This window comes from Cyrtonyx montezumae, unplaced genomic scaffold (assembly GCF_038088225.1).
Source record: "Cyrtonyx montezumae isolate F1298 unplaced genomic scaffold, pur_monq_1.0 scaffold_25, whole genome shotgun sequence".
Lineage (NCBI taxonomy): Eukaryota > Metazoa > Chordata > Aves > Galliformes > Odontophoridae > Cyrtonyx > Cyrtonyx montezumae.
This window is the reverse complement of record NW_027071992.1, coordinates 9087147-9109472: the sequence shown is the minus strand read 5'-3', so window position 1 is coordinate 9109472 and position 22326 is coordinate 9087147. Positions and strand designations below refer to the sequence as shown.

General features: G+C 35.1%; 1 protein-coding gene across 1 annotated transcript in view; it reads left to right on the top strand.

Annotated features, from left to right (window-relative positions):
* PARP8 (poly(ADP-ribose) polymerase family member 8) overlaps positions 1-22326 on the top strand; it is a 111821-nt gene that overhangs the window by 85145 nt on the left and 4350 nt on the right. Inside the window, exons 15-22 of the mRNA XM_065739899.1 lie at positions 9767-9859; positions 13672-13797; positions 15608-15673; positions 16907-16974; positions 17334-17382; positions 18168-18280; positions 18450-18522; positions 20537-20606. Coding sequence (XP_065595971.1) covers positions 9767-9859; positions 13672-13797; positions 15608-15673; positions 16907-16974; positions 17334-17382; positions 18168-18280; positions 18450-18522; positions 20537-20606 — 658 coding nt within the window. The remainder of the gene's footprint in view (positions 1-9766; positions 9860-13671; positions 13798-15607; positions 15674-16906; positions 16975-17333; positions 17383-18167; positions 18281-18449; positions 18523-20536; positions 20607-22326) is intronic.

Sequence of the window (22326 nt, the reverse complement as noted above, 5' to 3'; positions counted from 1 at the left end):
GGGGGTCATGTCTGAGTGTATATGTACATAATGTTTTCTTTCATCCATTTAGACCTTTTTTAATGACAAGACATATGAACTTAAGAAAGCTTAGCAAAGTCATGACTTGAGAAGTTCACTTTAAACATGTTAAGTCTTGATTTTCTTATATTTATGCATTTGCAAAGAAACCGAACTCATTGATGCCAGTAAATAATTTTATTCTGCAGTACTCCTTGGTGTCAGCCTGACACCTTTCCTGAACTGTATCATAGTTTAATTAATTGCCTTGAAAAGCATCTTAATGTTTTAGAAGTTTCCATCACACAATAATTACATTCTCTTAATACTTTAATACTTAACTCCTGTGCCTTGGTGTATTCTTTTGTGCTGTTATTAATGACTTGCACAGTTTTGGTGTCATCCTCAGGACTGGTGAAGATTCCAAGAGAAGCTGTGACTTAAGATTTTCCTCTCTGGAGATTTGTTCTACAGCCCATATTTTTACCTTGGTTATACACTATCTTTTGATCAGTCTCTCTCAGTACAAGCTTTCTTCTGAAGATAGCGACTCCTTTTCCTAAATAACATATAGGGGAAGGTGAACTTTTTTTAACATGTTTCTGCTTTCTTAAAATCTTGACATCCTTCCCATAATGTAATGTAACTTGATGACAATGTGTTGGGGTTTTTTTTATAATTTAATTTAGACACTATGCCCACATGACAGCAGTACCATTATATAGAAGAAGTCTGTTATAAAACAGTTGGATAGCAAAATTGTATACTTTCAAGTTCATGCTCGTAAAATAGATACCTGTTTTGCTCCAAGACTCATAGTAACCATACCAATACTTCCTGCTGGTTCAGGGATCCTGTCATAAGGCAGGAAATTTTGGCTATTGTTAGGCTGTCTTACTGAGGATAAATAAAAAGACTATCTTACTCAGGAGAGTAAAAAAGAAATTCTTAATATTTCACTTGGGAACTCCTCTTTGAAACAAGTTATGGACCTTGCAGTACAAACAACCATCTACTTCTGGACTCCAAAAGTTCCATAATGTCCATAAACCTTTCACAGGGAACTATGTTTGGAATAAGGGGAGGGGTAAGAGCAAAGGTTCTGCAGAATGATCAAAGAGTACCATAGCACATCATGAAGTTGTAACATGTTTTTATAAAAATCCATGGTTTATTACTAAATTCCATCCTATTTTTTCAGTCAAAAAAAAAAGCCAGTGAGTTTGGCAGTGTGTCCATCTTGGTATTTATACTTTTTCCACGTGAGATGAGGGTCAACATGCATTTTTCTTTTAGCTCCTTTCTTTAGTATTTATTTCAGGAGCACTATAAGATCTAATGATTGTTTACAGTGCACCCGAAGTTGTGAATGCTAAAATGGATACGTAGAAATACATGTGTGTATAGAATGCCACAGAAAAATGGACATTCCCTGAAATAACTTCAGGGTATGTCTTTCTGCAAGGCGCAGCAAAAATTCAGTGAGTATATGGATCCTTTGTAGAAAAAGTATTATTTGACCTTTTGCATACCATAGGCTATGGTGTTTCACGCAGTTATTTCTGATAATAACCTGAGTCCTGCATATTTCAATATGTAAAAGGATAGAGAAACAGCCTTGAAATAATTAGTGAGGTTTGGAACTGCAACCATTATATCCAAATCTCTTTTTTTTTTACCTGAAAAGAATCAGAGAGAAACAGGCAGCTTCCTCCTGAAAGGAAACCTGTGTTGCACAGCTCTGAGGGGCTCTGCAGTCTGTCTCTTCTGAAGTAGCTCTTTGCTTAGCTCTGAAAAACAGTGGGAAGCATGTGGTCAGACATGGGTTTTGTGCTAGGGAGAGATGGAGAAGCTAGACACAATAAAAAAAATGAAAACACCGTCTACTCACTTGAATCTTTTGACAGTGCCTCATGAACTGTTTCAGAAACATATTCTGATTTTTTTTAATGGCATTTTCAAGCAGTTGCTATCTCACTCACATAGATTTTTAAAATAGTTAAATTATCATGATTTTTGTCTAGCTGAATAGCCTGGCAGTGCTAGAAACTGACAGGAAAGATTGTCCTGAGAGAAGTAAATCTTTTGTCTGTTCCTTTCTACAGTGTTTGGGCTTGAGGGAGGAGGCTCTTCCTAGGTAAAGCATAAAGATACAAGTATTTACACAAAACCACAGATTGAGGTTGGCAGCACCTCTGCTTCCATCTAACCCCCACTGAAGCAGGAATACTCAGGACCTGCTCAGGCAGAATGCTCAGTATCATGTACAGGCCACTTTCAGACACCTCCGGATCTCAGTCTCTCTGGGCAACCTGTGCCAGTGCTTAGCTTTAGGTAATGCTGTTTTCATCTTCAGATAAAACTTAAGTTAAAGGCTAGGTAGAGCTACTCCAGTATGAATGAATAAAAGAGACTAACTGTCCTCCAAAAGTCCATTAAAACCATATTATTTGGTTCACCTAAGCAAAAAAATAAAAATAAAAATAAAAAAGTAATTTGCAAAGCAGATGTCATATGATAGTAAAGAAACTTCAGCATGATTTTATTTTATATTAAAAAGCTATTAACATTTTGTTAATGCAGTATGAAATTCTTCATGTTACTCCACAGCTGCTAATAATATTCTAGGTAAGAAATAAGTTTTTTATAGTGCAACACTTTTCACTGATACCTTGTTTTAGAAATTGAGCATGTAAAAACTACTTTTACTGTAAACATATAACTACAATGAGATCTTGAGTCATTAAAAAATGATCATTAATGATCACTTAAGGGTCTGATTAAAATAAATATAATAAAAATATATAATCTTATCCAATTTTTACATAGTATATCTTAGGATCAGTAACTATTGTCTATCATATGCTGTATGCCTTACAGATTTCCTTATTTACCATTGGGATACAAAAGCAATTAATAAATTGGTGCCAATTAAACGTGACAAAAAAAAAGAAAAAAAAAAGGAAACTATTCAGTAATACAGTTTAAAAAGGAAAAAAAAATCCAGATATCAATAATTTCTCTTTGAGTCAAGAAATTTCTTTACAGTGCCATCTTGTGTTGAAATCTCTAACCAAGAGTACATTAAAACATAGCAGGAAATAGTAAAAAAATAAGCAGCAGAAGTAAATACTGAAGCTAATTTGTTTTGATGTTTATACTCTGTGCAGACATCTCTGCTGTTTAAACATCCTTCCATTAAGTATGAATGATAAAATACTGTAAAACCACATTTAAAATGTTGTTTGTATTTACCTGTAAAAATAAGTATTTATATTTAAATTATAATTTGTATTTACTTCAATAATAATAACATTTTAGAATGCTTAGAATGAGCAATTTTACAGTGTTTTTCATCCAAAAAAGTTCAGTTGTGATTTATTCATGATGGGTATAATCTTGGTCTTAGTGAGTTCCCACGGACTGGAATAGGTCCTGGATTACTGTGTCCTTTGAGTGTTTTTTTCTTAGCTATGAGTGAAACACAATGGCATTGATGTTACAGAATTAGTATGCCATTTAGGGGGGGGAGGCTTCTGGAGCAGAGGAAACATCATTGAACTGTGGGTAAAAGTCTTTATGTACAAACATATTTATCCAGACTAGATTTTAACTGAGGTGTTGATGTTTTCTTTCTTGTGGAATAATATGTGATCTTTCTTATCCTTAATCCATAATATAACCTGTTGTTATCTTTTTTTATGGAAAAGCTGCTTCAGTTACAGCCATTACTTTAGCAGAATATACTTCAATCACTTCATTGTTTACTGAGAGTAGAATGTATGACTCATCCTGTAGCCAAGAACTTAATCACAGCTCACCTTGCCCAGCTATCACTTTATACTGTTTGCTTATTTGCCACCATTTAAGAATTTGGGGTGGCTGGGGAAAACAAACAAACATGCTAACAAATGTGGCTAAGGTATTCAAGCATCCAGATATATCTGGATCTGGATCAACCAAGCAAAACAAACCCAAACAGAACGAGTGGTATTTCTTCCTCAGCCTCAATCTATTCTCTCATCTTTCAGCAGACAGTATCTGCTTACCACTGTGATATCTCTTTCAGCAATGTGTTCTGTGTATTGCATGTGTATTGTGAGGCTATTCAGTGAGCTTACCTTACATATTTATAGCCAGATAAGTTATTCAATAAATTATTCCTGCTCTCTGGCAGTGTGTAGGTCTATATGGAACTTAGGTTTGTGGTCTGACTTCATTTGAAAATTCAGAGCAAAAGTGTAGTTTTTGATAGTTGTCAGGTTTTAAAGCATTGCCTACATCAATGCAAATTTAGGCCACTGAATACAATTGTATGGTTAAGCATTTAATTTTGAATAAGTTTATTTTTAAATGTATATTTTGGTGTAAATCAAAAGCTTGTCTATAAAGGTAATTAAAATAGAAGTCTGAATTTTAACTTTAATACATCAGAGTATTTTAATTCACCACATGTTAGTGTCAGCTGGTTCACTGGAAAGTATAAACCGTGGTAGATTAGACAGGTGAGCATTTCACTTGCCTTGCAAAATAGTCATGATCATTATTAATTAGAATTGCTTAAACTCTGACTCTTGATGAAACTTACTGTAGAGTTAATGGTAATTCTGGATGGCTTCTGTAATGGTTTCACTAAGCACAAATCTCATACAGCTTAGACTTTTAAATCTTTGCTTGTGATAGTGAGGTCTAGGAGATGCATTACCTAAAACTTTTTGGCTTGTCATTTTTCAGATACGGTAATGATATCCTTGTAGACCTGAATGTAATTGTAGGTACTGTGGACTCACTCAGGTGTTAAAGCATTAGCAACCAGTCTTACTTTGCCTTTCATTACAAATGTTACTTAATCTAAAAAATCATATCTTGCACAGAAAAATAAACCTGAGAATCTTGAGAGCTCCTTTGCAAAAGAAAGCTTTACTAACCAATCTTTCTTCCTCACTTTCTACTTTCTTCTGCCCTTCTCTCACCTCCCCAGCACCATTTTGGATATTGTTGCTGTTCTGTTATACTCTCATCCTTCTTTTGAGAGACATGAAGAGTAAGAGAAATGCCTTCTGCAGAAAAAAATTAACCATCACTGTTGTTGAATCTGAGAAACAGAACATGAATTTAAAGATACATTTCATTTCCTCTGCTTATTCTTTTCATTAGGAGAAGTGGGATGTTCACTAATGGTTTCACCTTTACCATTTGTTACATTTACTGATGCTGATGCTCTGAGCTTTCTCTGAACTTCTCTTTTTAGATCAAAAATTTTTAGGTATGCCAGTCATACTACAGCCTCATTAGTGTCTGCATGACTTCCTCCAGGATGCAGGGTAAAGTTGCACATTGCTCTTCTGAGCACAGCTGTGACACACGTTAGAAAATAGCAAGATAGATCAATATCCAGAAGGAAGATTTCACCTTTTTTAAATTGAAGAATGTCAGGAAAATATTTTAAGTAATGTATGAGTCATGAAGTCAGAATATGTCACAGTAGCTGGATAGGTTGCCTGTCTGCCATTCACAGTCATGGTTTCCAGGACCGATTCTTATGTTGTCTCATGAAGAAATTCTGTCTGAGCCTTTCTAATTACTAGTACTGTGGATCAGTACCACTGAGCATGCAAATATTGGAGATGACTGAAGAAAATTCTGAAAGCCTTGCTGTCATTTAAAAAAAGGCTTTCTGCTTCTGTCAGTGACTTCTGCTTCTGAGTGTTTGCAGGCTCAAGTTAACTGCCTAGCTTTTATTTTCTATTGTCTATTTTCTGTTATTCTTTTTGGAATAATTATCCTACTAAATAATGTTCCAGCACCTGTAATCTTCACTTAGATAACAATTTTATGTAAACCAATGGCCTGATTTTAATTTTCTCCCTTCAGATTAAGTTCAAAGTATGTTGTGAAAGCACTGTCTGCTGTTCAAGGGGAAGTAAAACTGCATTCTATGTATTGGCCAACAAAGTTGCCCAGGCAGTCAGCTCTAGGGGTCTTCAAAGTTATGGTTGTATGGTAAAATTATATATATCCTTGAGATTGCACTGTCAAGCGTGTTTTAAGTATGGAAACGTGCATTTAAGTGTATAAACCATATTTAGGTGTGTATTTTCCCCTTTGAAACTAGTAGTATAATATAGGCTGAGTATTATCTACCTTTATGGATATGGGTCCACGTCAGCAAGAACTTGTCTGTGTTTTCCTGTGTATAAATGAATGTTCTTAAAAACTTCAGCCTACTGGATTACTGTATCTAGTTGCATGGCCTTAAACCAAAGTGAAAATATCCAAAAATGACAACAGTGTCACATTTATAAATGTACTATTGCTGTTGTTACTGCTTGTGTACTGTGGCTAGAGGCGTTTCTGGTATTGTTGTTACAAAGTCAGAACAAGACTGTTTCTGTCTCATGGGTTTGCATCCAATCCTGAGAAAAGAGGCAAGTGGATGCCTCACACTAGCAGTAGATCAAAACCTAGAAGCAGCATAAAAGCTACCCTGAATCATTCTTTTCCCTTAGAGTTTTTTATTTTCTTTAAGCTTTGTCTGCTAGATTTGATTTATTATCTTCATTTTTGTATTTTTTTTTCATTGATTTTAGCATATGTAATTATGGACAAAATCAAAATGAGGAAATGTGACACTAACATATTCACATAATAAAAGGTGTTGGGAAGTCTGCTTCTTAATTTTAAGCAAATGTTTTTTATGTTGGAGGGAAAGGAAAGAGTTTAAATGCTGTAACCTAATTAATTGTTGAAGGAAGGTACTTTGAAATGGCTGTCCCAACATATCTCGGAACACTAGTAACACATCTGTGAAAATTAAGTTAAAAGCTTCTGATTGCACTAGATTGGGACAGCTATCAGAAACAAGGCCCAAAAGTGCTCTGCAAATTGGAGTGGATGGAAGGCTATTGAATCGTCTGTATAGCTCAAGGATTGTGGTTATTTTCGCCATTAGACTGACAAAGCTCTGACATTTTCATGTAATGCAAAATTGTATATTTGCTCCAGCTTTTAGTTAAAGACAGTATGTAGAATGCATAGGTTGTAGAGAGTTTAATATTTCTAGTATTATTACTATTATTATTATTATTATTATTATTATTATTACTATTCAGCCAATGATACTTCAAACATGGTTTTAATCATTTATGAAAATAGACATACTTAATTGTGGAAATGCTAGAAAGATGTGGTCAGTAATGACTCAAGAAAGACAAATTTAGGCTGGAGATACCTTAATTTTCTAATAGCAAGTTCAAAAAATTTGTGAGAATAATCTGGAAATGTTGCTTATTATTTACGGAAAATCTGTGCAACAAAGCCATGTGGCTTCTAGAAGGGTTTGTTTCTCAAATAGAAATGAACTTGATGGAACCCATTTTTGTAACTGGGAGAAGTTGATCTTTGGTAGTATTTTGAAAGGGGTTGTCAAAGTTAGTGGAACAGTTCCTCTGGTTTTATTATCATGTCATTTATATGTTATATCACACTACACCATGAGGTTTGAGGGAGTGCTTTGGATGAGATGACTGACTTTAAAAAGTTTATGTTCAATTTTGAGGTATTTTCTGCAATTATATTGTCTAAATATTGAAATGCATGCCACTAGATTTTGGCAAACTTAGAAATGTGATGATTCTTCACTCTTTGTATTTCTTAAAATCTTATTTTATCAGCGTTGTCTTGGAGAGTTTTATTCTAAACATATTCAGCAGACATGAAGGTTTGTCAAATACATAAAGTCAGAAGAATTGCATACGCTATCAGTGCTTTCAGTTCTTCTTGAGAAGTGAGATTTTTGTGCCTTTGGTACGTAAGGTTCTCCGGCCTTGAGTTCTTTGCCCCAGTGTCCACCTGAGAGAAAAGAGTCTTTATTTTCCTTCCATTCACTGTTTTTAAATCTCAAGGTAACATTCTTTGTAAAGGTTTCAAACAAAGTGATAACAACAACCTAATTCCTTTTTTCATGGTAGGCATGGCTGAATTGATTATCAAGCCCGTGCTCTGTGTATTACTATTGATTATAATAGTCACAGTAACAGCACCACCATGTTTCCCCAAATAAGCAAGTGATTGAACCACCTTCTGAATGTGAAAACCTTAGAATAATGACAAAAATAAATACTTTTTGTCTAGTGTGCAGTGGCACAGTGAATTGGATCATGTTAGGCTTCATCTGCTGCCTAATGCAATGTAACAGCAGATAAAATAAATCAAACGGATGATACTCAATAGACTTGAAAGATGATAGCTCTTGTAAAGCAATTGATGTGGGAATATGTCAATGCAGTACATTTCAGATGCTTACTGATGTCTAGAATCTTTGAAAATGAACAAATGCATATTTTAACTGTTATGAAACAAGTGACTACAAATACAGAAATATGCTTATTACTGACAAAGCTTTTTCCTAAGACAGAGTCAGCTGCATTTTATGTTTATTTGTGTGCTTGATACTTCTTTTTTCCCTGCAAGCGCATCTTAGAGGCATTGACTTGAGCTTCAAAGCAAACTGGCATGAATCACTTTAGTGTTTATCATGGTAGCTAGACTCAGATTTCAGTTACAAAAGTCCTGCAGTGCCTTCTAGAGAGCATTTGCAAGTTTCAGTGAGTTAGCATTTAATAGCTTAATTTCAAGCAAATAGCATACAAAAATATTATTTGCTTGTTTTCAGCATTGTAATGAGAAGTTGTATTTATTAAGGTCAATTTTTAAGAAAGGTTTAAATAATTTTTCTTGCATTTGTCTGTTCATTTTGAAAACTTATTACAATTCCCTCTGTATGATTCATTACTTGAGCCTTTAAAAAGTTGATCTGCTAACTATTTTTCAATGAATAAGTGTGGAATCTCTGTAAGGTTTATTAACGATTAGTTTATTAAGGCATAACCATTCTCATTACCTAAAGGTGTGGGTGTTTTTTTTTTTGTAATTATTATTATTTTTATTTTTTTCTGTTTTTTATGCCTCACGAAGGCAGAAGCCTCAGGTCTCACTCAATTTGCAGAATTTAAATTTGTTGTTTCTTTTTATTAAACAATTGTGATGGAATTTTAAATCATTTTATTTTATTTTTAAGATAAGGAAAAGAATGATTCAACAGCAGCAACTGTGTGTGTGTGTGTGTGTGTGTGTGATTTTTTGTAAATATGTTTAGAGGAGGCTTCACACTCCTTTGTTTGTAAAAGTAATATGTAGCCTTCCCTGGATACAGTGTTTGTTCAATGAAAATATAACTCATTTTCTTGAAGTTAACAAATAAATTGTTAAATTGGTAAAAGTTAAATATAGCTTGATAAAGGTTTTGTCTTCTGGATCAGATTTTTGAGCGTTTTGAGCATAATAACCAGCTACAAAGAATAAAGATGCATTTATAAAGTGAGTATGCCAGCATTAGTTTCTGACTTTGTTCTCTGAGAGTTTTAGTTACATACAACATTTTGAGTCTGATAGAATAGCACGAAGGTCATTTGAATACTGTTGCTGTAGTTTTGATATTGTAATGGATTAATTTCAAGTTTAGTCTTTTGGAGTACTTATAAATTTTAGAGTTCTTAGCACTTATTCTGCTGATTATTAAAATGCTTTTCAAATGTGTTTTGCTGAATAATTGATATGTACTTGTAATTTAAACTAATGTTGCAATTAGTATGTGGAGAACAGAGTTAACATTAAATATGTTTGTTCTTTGATAAAGGTATTGCATGATAAAAGCAATAACCCCAAACTAGAACAAAAATATAATTAACTTTTTTCTTCTGTGCAGCCCACCGTTTGTGAACGGGAGCTCTGTGTATTTGCTTTCCAAACATTAGGAGTAATGAATGAAGCTGCTGATGAAATTGCAACTGGGGCTCAGGTACAATTATCTAATCCTTATTACATGTCTGATTGTCTGTAGTATACATAGTTTTCTCATTCTTTTTTAAAATTTATTTTGACTTGTGCTCTTTGGTAAATATTATTTATTTGTGCAGTCTTATAGCTATAAATACACTGTTCTGTGCATGACATTTTCAGATTTTACTAATGAGGCGCTTCCATTGTTTTTCTTCCATGTAATTAGAGTAACCCTGTTTTCTTCTTCTGTTGCATTCAATTAGGTCACCTGGGTTGTTAATAAAGGCAGCCGTTGTCATCTGTAGATAATTCTCATTTATTTTCACCTAATGAGCCATTACTACTCAAATGCAATTAATAAGCCACTTCCTGTTCATGGTGTTGGGATGTAGCTATCCACTGAGCATCTGTTGTTTTGATCATTAAATAACAGTGGGAAAGTCCTTACTGATGTTGCTACATGGATTTTTTTTTCTCTTCCCAAGGAATAGAAATTTAACAGTCTTGCTTCCTGACTCAAAGTTCAATTATTAATTTATTTATAACCATGTAGTTATTTGACTTTCATGACATTATATATGCCTTAAAACAAAGTATTTTAAGCTGTATTTCCAAATCACTTTTTAACTTTAGTTTACAATGGTTACAGCATTTCAGTAAATTCAAAAGTTAAGATGACCTTTTAAGATCTTATGGAAGAATGCATTCTTTTCTAATTACCTAAATGTGTATCACTGACTGCCCTTTTGTAGTGAGCAGCATTTTTTGGAAGAGCAAGGATTCAGTTCACTTAGCTATAGCACTAGCTAACTAGTGAGTCTGTCCTCTGGAAACAAACTCTTTGGCTAAGTACCAGCATATACTGCCTTCAGGCATTTCCTCAAAGAAACTTGGACCAGCATATGGCAGCTTCCTGAGAATATAACTGTAGGATCTGAATGGCAACTCATCATAAAAGCAGAGAGGTGCATTGATGAAATCCCTCCTCTTCACCAACCTGAAGTCCTCCAAAAAACTCAGTTATGTCATTCTATGGAGCTGGAGTTTTGTTTTCTAAATGTACCATCCTTACATGGTATTTAGGTACAAAAAGGAGCTCTCATTTCTCTTCAAATACAGCTGACAGGAGAGGTGGTCCTTGTTAACTCTCATGGTATGTTTTCGGAGATCTTACTGCAGACATATGCAGAGCTAGAGCTGGAGCTCTAGAGCTCATCTTCATCTGCTTTTCCAAAGAGTGCTGAATTTTTTCCAGCTATAACTGGAACATAAGTGCTTTAAAGAGATAGAAGAATCTTTTGTTGATGGTGTTACTGGACTGTGGTGACTAAATTTTGCTGTGTCTTACTGTAGTAGTAACATCACAGTACACTGCATCTGATCTGGTTGAGCTCTTTTTCCTTTTTGCAAAAAGAATTCAATACTTTTAGGGTTTGATTCATCTCAGCACTTTTTGACATTAGTTTAGGATGGTGCGAATCACAGCATAGACTGTCAGCACAGTGATTATTTCCTCCATGAATTACGAAGAGAGGCTAATCTGATTAGTGTATATTTCCAATATATTTCATCAGACTAATATTCCCACAGGCCTCCAAACCATTTTATGTAGTGAAAAACCCGAAGTACATACTCCCATTATTGGGAAAAACATTCTAATTTTTGTGCTGTGCTTTGAACTAGTTTCCTGAGACAGACAATCCTTTTTTGTCACTCCCAATATTCTGATAGTTTCTTAATAGCAAGAGACAGTACTTTCCAAAACTTTCAAGCCTGAACTCACCTTGCCTTATATTAAAAAAGCAAAATTAAATGCCTGATTATCCTGTAAAGATTATTGATGGAGAGAGAGACACTAAAAGAGTAATGGAATAAGAAAGATTAATCATTAAATGTAATTTTTTCCTCCTTGAAAATATTTTAACCCTGACTTAGGTTATTCAATACCGACTGTCAAGCAAGAGTAAGATTGTGCCCAGCTGTAAGAACATTTACTCAGTTCACAGCACTTCCTACTACCAGGGAGGAACTTGTGGTATAACCTTTGATTTAGACTTATCTCCAAGTTTCAGCTACTCCCTGTTTCACCATCTCAAAACAGTGATCTCAAAGGAAATCAAGGGATTAATTAGGCCTAATCTCTGCAAAGTTTCCCCAGGTTAAAGCAGTATGATGGTATCGTGGTGAGAAGCAAAACAGAAGTCAGTAGTAGTTTTAACGAAGGCTTTGGGATGCTCTAGAACCTCTAAGAGCCATGACAATTTTAAGACAATCAACTATATTACTATATTTATAAGTATATATAAATTTTAAGACAATCAAAGCAAGTAATAAAGCAAGAGAATTTTCACTGTGTTTGGAGACTAAGCCACAACTCTTCACTATTAATGTTTAGCAACTGAAAGTGAAGGAGTGTGTGTGAGAACAAGGTGTATGAACTACTCAGGATCAGTTTCATGGTAATACATTTACACAGTTGCAGGCCTAGCTTCCTGACCTGGCTGTTTGTAAAATCTCCCAGTCTCCTTTGCAAATGCTAATAAAGATCCCCAATTTTGAATCATCCATCACACTTGTAGCTATTATAAATTGAAAATTAGAATAGCATAGAGAAGGGAATGATTATTTAAATAGTCAGTTTTTAATGTATGTGAGGTATTTTAAAACATAGAGAAAATTGTTCATTCATGCTAAAGGAGCAGAGGAGAATGGCAGCAGTTTGACTCAATGAAGCAGAGTTCATTTTTCCTCTCTTTATGATTCTTATTTTCTTTCTTCTCTGAAGGGCCATCATTTTTATTTCCTCCAAATGACCAGATACAATGGCAGACATGTAATAACTCTTAGACTGTCTTGAGCTGTGAAATGAGATCTGATCCATCTGGGATTATGGGAGGAATTGGAGATGCCTACTAAAAACAACTCATCTTGGCTTTTTGTGTCTTTCCTGGAAGGGTCCATTTTCACAGAGGGATGATTTCAGAAGTCACAGAGAAATCAGGGGAAATGAGTCTATTTGCAGATACATTTTTATGTAGCAACTTTGAATTTCATTATGAGCTGGATTTAGGTTTCACAGCTGCCAGAAAGACTGCTTCTGTTTTGCAGTGGTCTGTTTTTAACCTCTGAGTTACTAATTTTGAAACACACTTAAATCTGTTGTGAAGTTGTGTATGTGCCTATATGCACATATGTGAACACATGCCTGCGTGCACATTAAACACATGATCTTACAGCGAAATCATGGAAGTAGATATGCAAAGGAATGTTATAGTTAAGTATTACAGAAAGGAAAAAAAAAGAACTGGACTCCCAGTGGGAGTTGTGCAAATGACTTTTAGATCACAGCACTGTTCTGGATTTATCAGAAGCAGTGTTTACTAGTGTTTCTATGATTACAGTTCAGAAGAACAGAAGGCAGTGGTACAGATTCACAAATCCTTCCGCCTTCTTGAGCAGCATTCTTCACTGATGTCTACTACACAAAGCTACACAGATCCAGCGTAACTTCATTTCCCCAAAGAATGAATTTAACCCAGGTATTAGCACATGAAAAAAAGAGACAGTAGGACTACAGGCAATTTATCTGATACATTTAAGATCAGATACTGAACTTACTAATGTACCTGGAATACTATAACTGGTTTAGAACCAAAGCCTTTTGAAGTCAACAGAAAAATTGTAGTCTTAATTATTTCTGGTGGATGGCATAGTTTGAGTGATATAATTAGTAGCAAAACAGGATATTTCTAGAATGTAGAGAATAAAGCAGACTTGGTGATACAATATGAAAGTACATATATTGAACACATTTTTCTTCTTCATCTCTAGGTAGTTGATCTATTAGTATCCATGTGTCGGTCTGCATTAGAATCACCTAGGAAAGTTGTTATTTTTGAGCCATATCCTTCTGTAGTTGATCCTAATGATCCTCAGATGCTGGCCTTTAATCCCAGGGTAAGTAGTTATCTCTGATTATGTCATAGTTTGGTTTTACACATTCCTTAGGTTTCAAAGCAAGTCTTATTCTGGAGGATTTGTTACTAGAAAAGGTATAACTCCAGCATATAGTGTAAGCATGTGATTGTTTTCAGAACTCTATACTTTTAATTTTCTCTGAGAAGGTGTTTGGGAGTGAACTGTAAATTGTATATAAAATTATATTGAAGCCCAGAACTAATTTTAAGATACAAATTGTAGATGAGAAAATGTTTTTTTTTTGTGTGTGTTTTTCTCTCAGTGTACATGTTGGATGCAGAGAAAGACTGCTTTTAGGAGATGTAGGCAACAGAGACTTTCAGTCTATTCATAAACTGGTTATTATTGTCATCTCACTATCCCATTGCAAACTGTTGTATTGAAACTGATTTTTTTCAGATGTTGTACCTAAGAATAAAATTTGGTAAAACTGTCAAGTTAGAATTGTTTGCTTCTCAGGCTGCAAATGCTGCCTGTCAGCGAAGCTCTAGGGAAGCTGTGAACCTAATATAGATCACCTGAGCCTTCCTCAAGGGTGTAATGGGAACTTTGGATGTCCTATATGGGAATGCATTTTACTTCCTGTTGTAGTAGGTGTGACTGGGACATCGGGATGTTACGGGACAGGACCTCCCCTGCTCTGAGATTGATTAATGATGCATGCTTAGGGGCGTAGACGATGATAGATATATGTATATCAGGAGCTGCCATGCCTTATTAAATGCCTTTTTCCATTTTCTACATAACCATATTGGTGTCTGTGATGGCAGTTGTCCTAGCATGGGGGGATCGCTAGCCCTCAGCAGTCCAGTCTCCAAGAACGGAGTCAACACTTCCTGAACAAAGGCCAGCTAGCAGTGGTTCTTCCTCTGAAGAAGGGGTGAATACAATCTGTAGTGCACAGATAGGAAGAATTGCCAAAAAGTCTGATAAGGAGACACGTAGCTGAGCAGGGTAAGGATGTAAAGCAGTGTAAGGAAGGTGAAAGATCATCATAGAATTGTTAAAGATGGAAGATGGAAAAGACATCTAAGGTAATCTAGTCCAGTCATCAATTAATCACAACCGTAATGGGAGAGAACCAGAGAGAGCCCAAGCAGGCATGCCCTACTCTGACTCCTTCAGTTTCTTGCCAGCATGAATGGAGTGAAAGTCTATGTGCAGGAGCTGGCAAGACCCAAAGGTGAGTGAAGGTACTGTGGAGGTGTTGTGGCCTGTGGAGCTGATGAAGCACACAACATCAAGTTCAGAAAAGATGGAGTACTATGTTGGTTGTTCCCAGACAGAAAGTAGGCAGAAGTCAGAGTGAGGCAGAGCAAAGCAGAGGGACAGCTGAACAACTTCTCATGTTTTATAGAGCTGTTAGCAAAGTAAATACATCTGCTTATTTAGTATTTTATTTAGCAGTTTTTTATTAATTGCATACCTAATAGCAGCACGTTACCTGAATAACTGGCAGAGCCTGTATGTAGTTACAAATATTTAAGAAGTGACTAAAGCTTTTAGGTGAGTTACACTGTTGTATGTTTGAGATGCTAGTGAAATTCAGAGAACGGTCATCATGAAAATATTTTATTCCTGGAATTTTTCTTGACTATGAAAGGGAAAGCCTGTATATGAATAAGATGAAAGGAATCTGGCTTAAAAAAAGATACTAAAGGATTGATTTGCTGAACTTTTTTCCTAACTTTGATTTTATACAGACTGAAAAAATTGAGGGTTTTGTACACCTTAAGACCAATAGCCTTTTAACGTATTTTCTTTTCTTTTTTTTTTTTTTTAACATCAGAAGAAGAATTATGATCGAGTCATGAAAGCGCTGGATAGTATAACTTCTATTAGAGAGATGACACAGGTGAGTTTAAAAGTGTTTACGTAGCAGCTATTTCTAGATCTAGGAGGATGTTTATATGAGGCCTGTGAGGGGTGGGGAAGCTGATCGAATCAGTCGTTTCTTGTAGGGCTAAAATATGTGCTAAAAACATCAAACTACAGTATCCATAACGGCAATGAAATTAAAGTGATAAAGTAGAATTGAAATCTTTTGAAGTTTAAATTAGAGATAACAGCAGATTGAGAAGTTTAACAAGATAATCACCAACTGCTGCATTTCTGGGAATATCAAACTGTGTCTCTCTGTTTCCAAAGAAAAAGAAATTTATTTTGGAGCTCTGAATTATAGCTTTATTTCTCTTACAACAGAACACTTACTCAGCTAAGTGTGGTTGAGGATTTGGAATCTTGGGTCTCTTGGGATCATTGCCATACATTTCTCAATATTCACAGTGGGGCAGAATCTGATAGGTGTTCTTATATTTATTGTAACAGTTTGTTTCCCAAACAGTCTCTCTTATTATACTTACTTGTTGAAATCTCTCACATACATCTTGCTTTTCCAACTGTTATATAAATGTAATCTCATAAGATTTTATAAATCATATTTTGTATGTATTTGTATAGTACTTTGGGAATATGGAATGTATAATGAGGTATAGAAAGCAATAGCAATTTAGATATTTTTGTTAGTTAACAATATCTCTTAAAGTAACCAACACTTTTTTCAACATTTAATTATTGGACTGAAGTTTTTTAAATTACTACTTTGCACTGTGATAGAAATCAATAAATGTCTTCAGGGAGAATACAAGCCTGTCACCATATTTTACTTTAACAATTTATATCATGAAACAGATTAAAAAAAATTGTGGATTAACTTGGGGTTTTATAGTATTTTGTGAAACTTGATTTAGTGATGTCCCAATCCAGTTTCTTAATCCAAGAGCTGAACATCAGTGCATGTGTTCTGCTGTTGTCCCTGAGATCACCAATGTTTTTTATAATATACTCATTTTGATGCAAATTATATGCTTATTATTTTACTCCAGGGAAAATAATTGCTTTATTAATTCTTCTTGTTGTCAAAACACATTTATAACTGTACAGTGCTAAATGTCACTAAAGCTGTTATTTAAGCCTAATAACAAGTCCCATGTATTCATTTTAATAGATGAAGTCACAGGCAATGTAACATATAAAATTTAACTCTATGATTTCAACCAGTATAAAGAATGTAATTACTGTTTTCTAGGCACCTTACTTGGAAATAAAGAAGCAGATGGATAAACAAGACCCACTTGCACATCCTCTTCTACAATGGTATAAAATTGACTCATACAGCATGATAATTAATGAATTACCAAGATGAATGGATAATCTCTTCACCAGTTTAATTTGCTATAAGCTCATCCTAAGAATTAATGCCAGAGCCAACATTTGCAACTTCTTTCTTCCTGAACTGTTTTTGGATCTCACCTGGAGTGTCTGAAAACAGTGGAAAGACTCTAGCTTATTTTACAGCTTCAGATCTGATTTTGTAGCCAAGATTTAGTCTGCTTTCACCTGATAGGTTCAAAAGCCTGCAGCCTTGTGCTTTGTTATGGCTATGCATTACAATTTTAGAGGGAAAGTTCTGCTTGTTTGTCATACATAATACATATAACTGTTTCTTCTTTTAGGGTTATTTCTAGTAACAGGTCACATATTGTGAAGCTACCAGTGAATAGGGTAAGTGTCTATGCATTCTTTATTTTCTCACAGTTCGCATTAGCATAAATGAGAATCTAAATGTAGATGACCTTGTTTGAACAGACCTCATGGTCTCCATTAATAAACAGTGCAGAGAAACAGACAGTTTTGGGTTATGACTCATAGAACCGTATTGGGGATATCAAAAACAGGTCAAATGAATTGTGGTCAGAAAAAGCCTGCTTGAGATAAGTGGCTGAATTCAAATGTCTACCTTGCAGCCATCAGAGATTAGATGAAAAAAATCACTATTTTTGTTACCTTTTAGAGTATTACCATTGCCATTTAGAATAACTGGTACAGAATTGTATGAAAACCAATGCAGACAAACCACATCCCCCAGGAGAGCCTCTTATGAGCAGCATAGCTCTGAAATTTTAGAGGGACTGTGCTGAGATTCATTTCTGAGTATCTGTGGCTCTGATGATCAGATTAAGGGCGTAGTAATCTGCAGCCTTTCAAGTCTGAACCTTAATTCAAAGCTATTTTAGATAAAAAAAATGTTCAATTTAATTATTTTACTAGAGACATATCAGACTGAAATCTGTTTCAGAAACTGTATAATGTTTCATAAGCCAAGGACTGTTTTTATATCTTATTTCAGATAAAAGCTGTGGTAATGCGACCAATTTCATCTTATTTCTTGGTATATAAATATAGGAATATATTGTGCAAACAACTTGGTATATGAAGTACCATTCTGGAAATATAGTGCCTTTGTGTTTGTCAACTTCTTTTCACATATACACTGTTATATTTTGCAGCAACTAAAGTTTATGCACACTCCCCACCAGTTCCTGCTTCTCAGCAGTCCACCAGCCAAAGAATCCAATTTCCGAGCTGCTAAAAACCTTTATGGAAGTACCTTTGCATTTCAGTGAGTCCATATGTTTGTATTAATCAAAGGTTACCGAAATGCCACATTGTCTTTTTTTCTTTCTTGCAATTTGAGGTTTGCAGCTGTGAATGTACTGTTTTAAAGGAATAATGATTTCAGTTTGAATTTTTCACAGTAGGTTTTAAAACTTTCTCTTTTAATTTTTCAGTGGTTCACACATTGAAAATTGGCATTCCATCCTGAGAAATGGTTTAGTTGTTGCTTCCAATACGAGGCTACAGGTGAATAATCTAAACAGACTTTAGCTAACCTATGCATGTTTGGTTATATATTAAAGTCTGGTGAATTTTCACTGGGTGTATTTCTGGTATTCATATTGGTGGCACATACCCTTGTGTTTCCTGGAGAAGCTAATTTTACGAAGCGATTAAAATTAAATAACGCGTCTGGTAAAATGTCTTTAAAAAATTCTGCCTGTGGAATCTGTGTTTCATTTTTACATTGCACAGCAGCACCTCCACGAGGCTTAATTCGGTACTGCTTAAAAGCAATCTCAGACTAGAATTCATGCCTTTATTACAGGATCACAGAGCACACTGAATTTTCAGAAACCAAGTTTACAGCATCTTCACTCCTCTGATTTTCTTGGGAAGGAAATATGAGTGTACTATGTACTAGCAAAGAGGGATCTGTGGAGAAAGCTTCACGTGGTTTCATAGGCTGAGGCACAAGGAAACCACTACTGCAGTGCAGAGTAGGCAGTATAAGAGGTACTAGAGCAGATGTTCCCCAGAGCTAAATGCACAATCCTGATACTGTGGAGGGAGATCCAAGGGTGCTGACTGAAGATTAGGAGCAGGGAACAATGAAAAAGGGTCTGGAAGTTTCTGCTATTCCTTTTAGTGATTTGGATGTTTTTATTATCATCTTTGAAATATACATCACCAAGAAAGCACAGCTTATAGTAAAAAATTCACCAGAGAAAAACCTTTTGTATGTGCTTATTATTTGTTTAGGCTTCAGATGCTGAGGAGAAACCTGTTTATTAAGATCTGTTTTAAATAATTGTCAACGGTTTACCGGGCAGGTTCGGCCCGGCTCCGTGATGATTGGTGCGGGGGACCCACGGACCCACGCCCCAGGAAAGGGGAAGGGGGAAAGGGAGAAGGGAAAAGGGAGATGGGCCTAGGAACAAAACAGCGGCAGCGATCTGAGGAGGAAAGCTAATTTACTAAATAAGATATCGGAAAGCAAAATAACATAATATAATACAATATAATTGGAATTAAAGCTAATAAATCAAATAAAATGAGCAAGAGAGAGTGTCCGATAAACCGAAGGCCTTACGCTAACGCTGAAGGCGGACGGCAGCGAGCACCCACTGCTGAGTCCATCCCAAAGGAAAGAGAGTGTCCCGTGACCGCAGACAGTTTTTATCTTTCCCTCTGAGCGTAAACACGTAAGAACGCAAAGCATCGCAAAGTCCTCTGGGGAATGGAGTTCTTCTTCTCTTCTGAGACAGCTACACCTGGAACTATCGATGATCCACAGAGCTGGAGCATTAACTCTTTAACTCTAAATGCACTACATGATGTTATGATGTGGAATACCAGTACCAAAAATCATAAAACCATGACAATAAGTCATCATTTTTAGATCTCTCAATGGCTTAGCTATATCCAGAATCGAGTTCATTCTATTTATCTCAAGTCAGGAAAAGTATCTACTCACCAGGGATCCCTTAAAATACCATAGGATTTGGAGGAGTGAGTGACTGTGCATACCAGTGGGAACTCTGGTACAATGCAGACATAGTGTGAATATTATGGAGTCAGAAGAAAGAAATAAGGATGAGGATAACTCTGAGGCCCAATGATCATAACATCTATTTGTGTAGGAGATGTCCTGGTTTTTCACATGGGCTCCAAGAACTACTTTTTGTGTCTTCTTTGAATACTTGTCTACTTGAGGCAGTCAGAATCCGGAGGAAAAAGCAGAAACAGATATTACTAGGTATAGTCTGGAAAAATCTGGATCTAGTTCCTCCAAGAGTGGTTCACAAAGACTGCTTAAAATTATCTTTGCACACTTGGACACAGTTTCCAGAATATATGTTATTTTAGTTGGATGTTCACAGTGTTCATTTTTTTTTAAGATGACTTTGAATACCATTTGTCAATCATTTATCAATCAATAAATTAATCCAAATGAGTGGATACTCATCTGTATCAAGACTTGTGCATCTTGTTATTTTTTTATCCAGATGCTAAACAATTGTTTTGCTCTCTCTTTCAGCTCCATGGTGCAATGTTTGGAAGTGGAATCTACCTTAGTCCATTGTCAAGCATATCATTTGGTTACTCAGGTGATATTTATAAATCACTCTAGATTTGAGACATAGTGAGATATCTCAGTCTATTGCTTTTCTTACTAGTTTTGCTGTTTATATATCATAAACATAGTAAATTTGATGTGTAGTAAATTTCGTAGTCAAGATTAGATTTTCTCTTTTTTGAATTATTTAGATCTCCCTTATTAAATACCTGACCTCATTTTTGAAAGTGATGAGAGTCGTGAAGCTCTACTTGAAATAAGTAGTAACTAAAGCTGAATGCTTTGTGTAATGGAGCAGGCCTTGACCATGCAATAGCAATCCAACATAGAAATTTTTTTTTTTTGTCAGTGTCTGCCTAAGTCCATCTATTATTATGGACTATTATAGGCTTTTAGGACCTTACCTTAGCCAACAAATATTCATCAACATGCATGTTCAGCTGTATATGTTTAAGTATGCTGCATCAGGCATATGTAGAAAATAAAAGACTGTGTGTTTATTTTGGCATTAGAACAGAAGGGGATAAAATTTGTTCCTCTGATGTGTCCAAAAGTAAGCCATGCTGAGCTTTCCATCTAAAAATCCATAAATAGAAGCATAGCAGGTACGTTATGTACCAGTATCTATATTAAGAAACTTTTGTGGAGATTTTTAAATGCTGTGACTTCTTTCTTTTCTTATGTTGTGTTTACCACTTCCTCTCATGTAAAACTCTTGGTATAGTTGAATGTGAGTTTGTGTGCATGTAGATAAATTTAATTCTGAAAATGTTAGTTATGCTTTCTGATTTCTCTGTAGTTTTAGGTAATGTCACAGTTCATTTCTAGAGCTCAGTATTTTTACTGCTATTTATTGAGTTTCAGTATCAGTAATCTGTAAATGCACTTTCAGCTTCTCAGAGATTACACAAGTGTGGAAGCTTTTTAGGACTCATTGAAAGTGCTGATTGCAGTATCATCATCTAACAAAATGACCTCTACAGCATTGATTTGTGTGTTTTTTCTCCTTTCTTTACCTTTTTTGATGCCTTCCATCCAGTCTCTCCTGGAAAGGAAATCTGTGTACCTGATACATATTTTATTAAATATTACATATTTAATATTTTATACCAGTAAGAAAGCATGAAGAAACCTATGCTCTTTACTGTTTTGTAGGCTTAACATTCCACATAATTGTGTATTTGCTAATTATTAAGAAATACAAAGCAGTGGAAACAAAAGGAAGCCTGTAATAGCATACTGTACAAGAATGTCATATAAACTGCTAAGAATATAAATGAGATCTAAGGCATAAATATAAGAAATCAGATCCAAATTGGATGACTAATTGTTTAATGGATTTGCCTGTATATAAATTAAGCTAAGTAGACTTTGAAACTACCTTTAAATAAACTACTACTGAAAATTATTTAGACTTTTACTAAATCTAAAATGTTTTAGATGAGCAGCCTAAGGATAGTAAAATCCTACTCTCAATATATGAAACTGTTAATTCAACATGAGTAGAATCTGTTAAGTTTTGACACGTTAAAATTCAGTCTGTTAAGGAACCAGCTATGAACATTCCTGAGCTGAATTCAGTGGTATTTGTGGTCATGTTTATCTACTTTCATACCTACTTAGTGCTGACTTGGCTTTCTTAATGTCAGGTGTATGGGTAATCTACAGGATTAAACCGAATTATTTTCTGACAAAGCTAATTAGCTTTCTGCCTGCAATGCAAAGGACTGTGATTCTGACCATGCCACTTG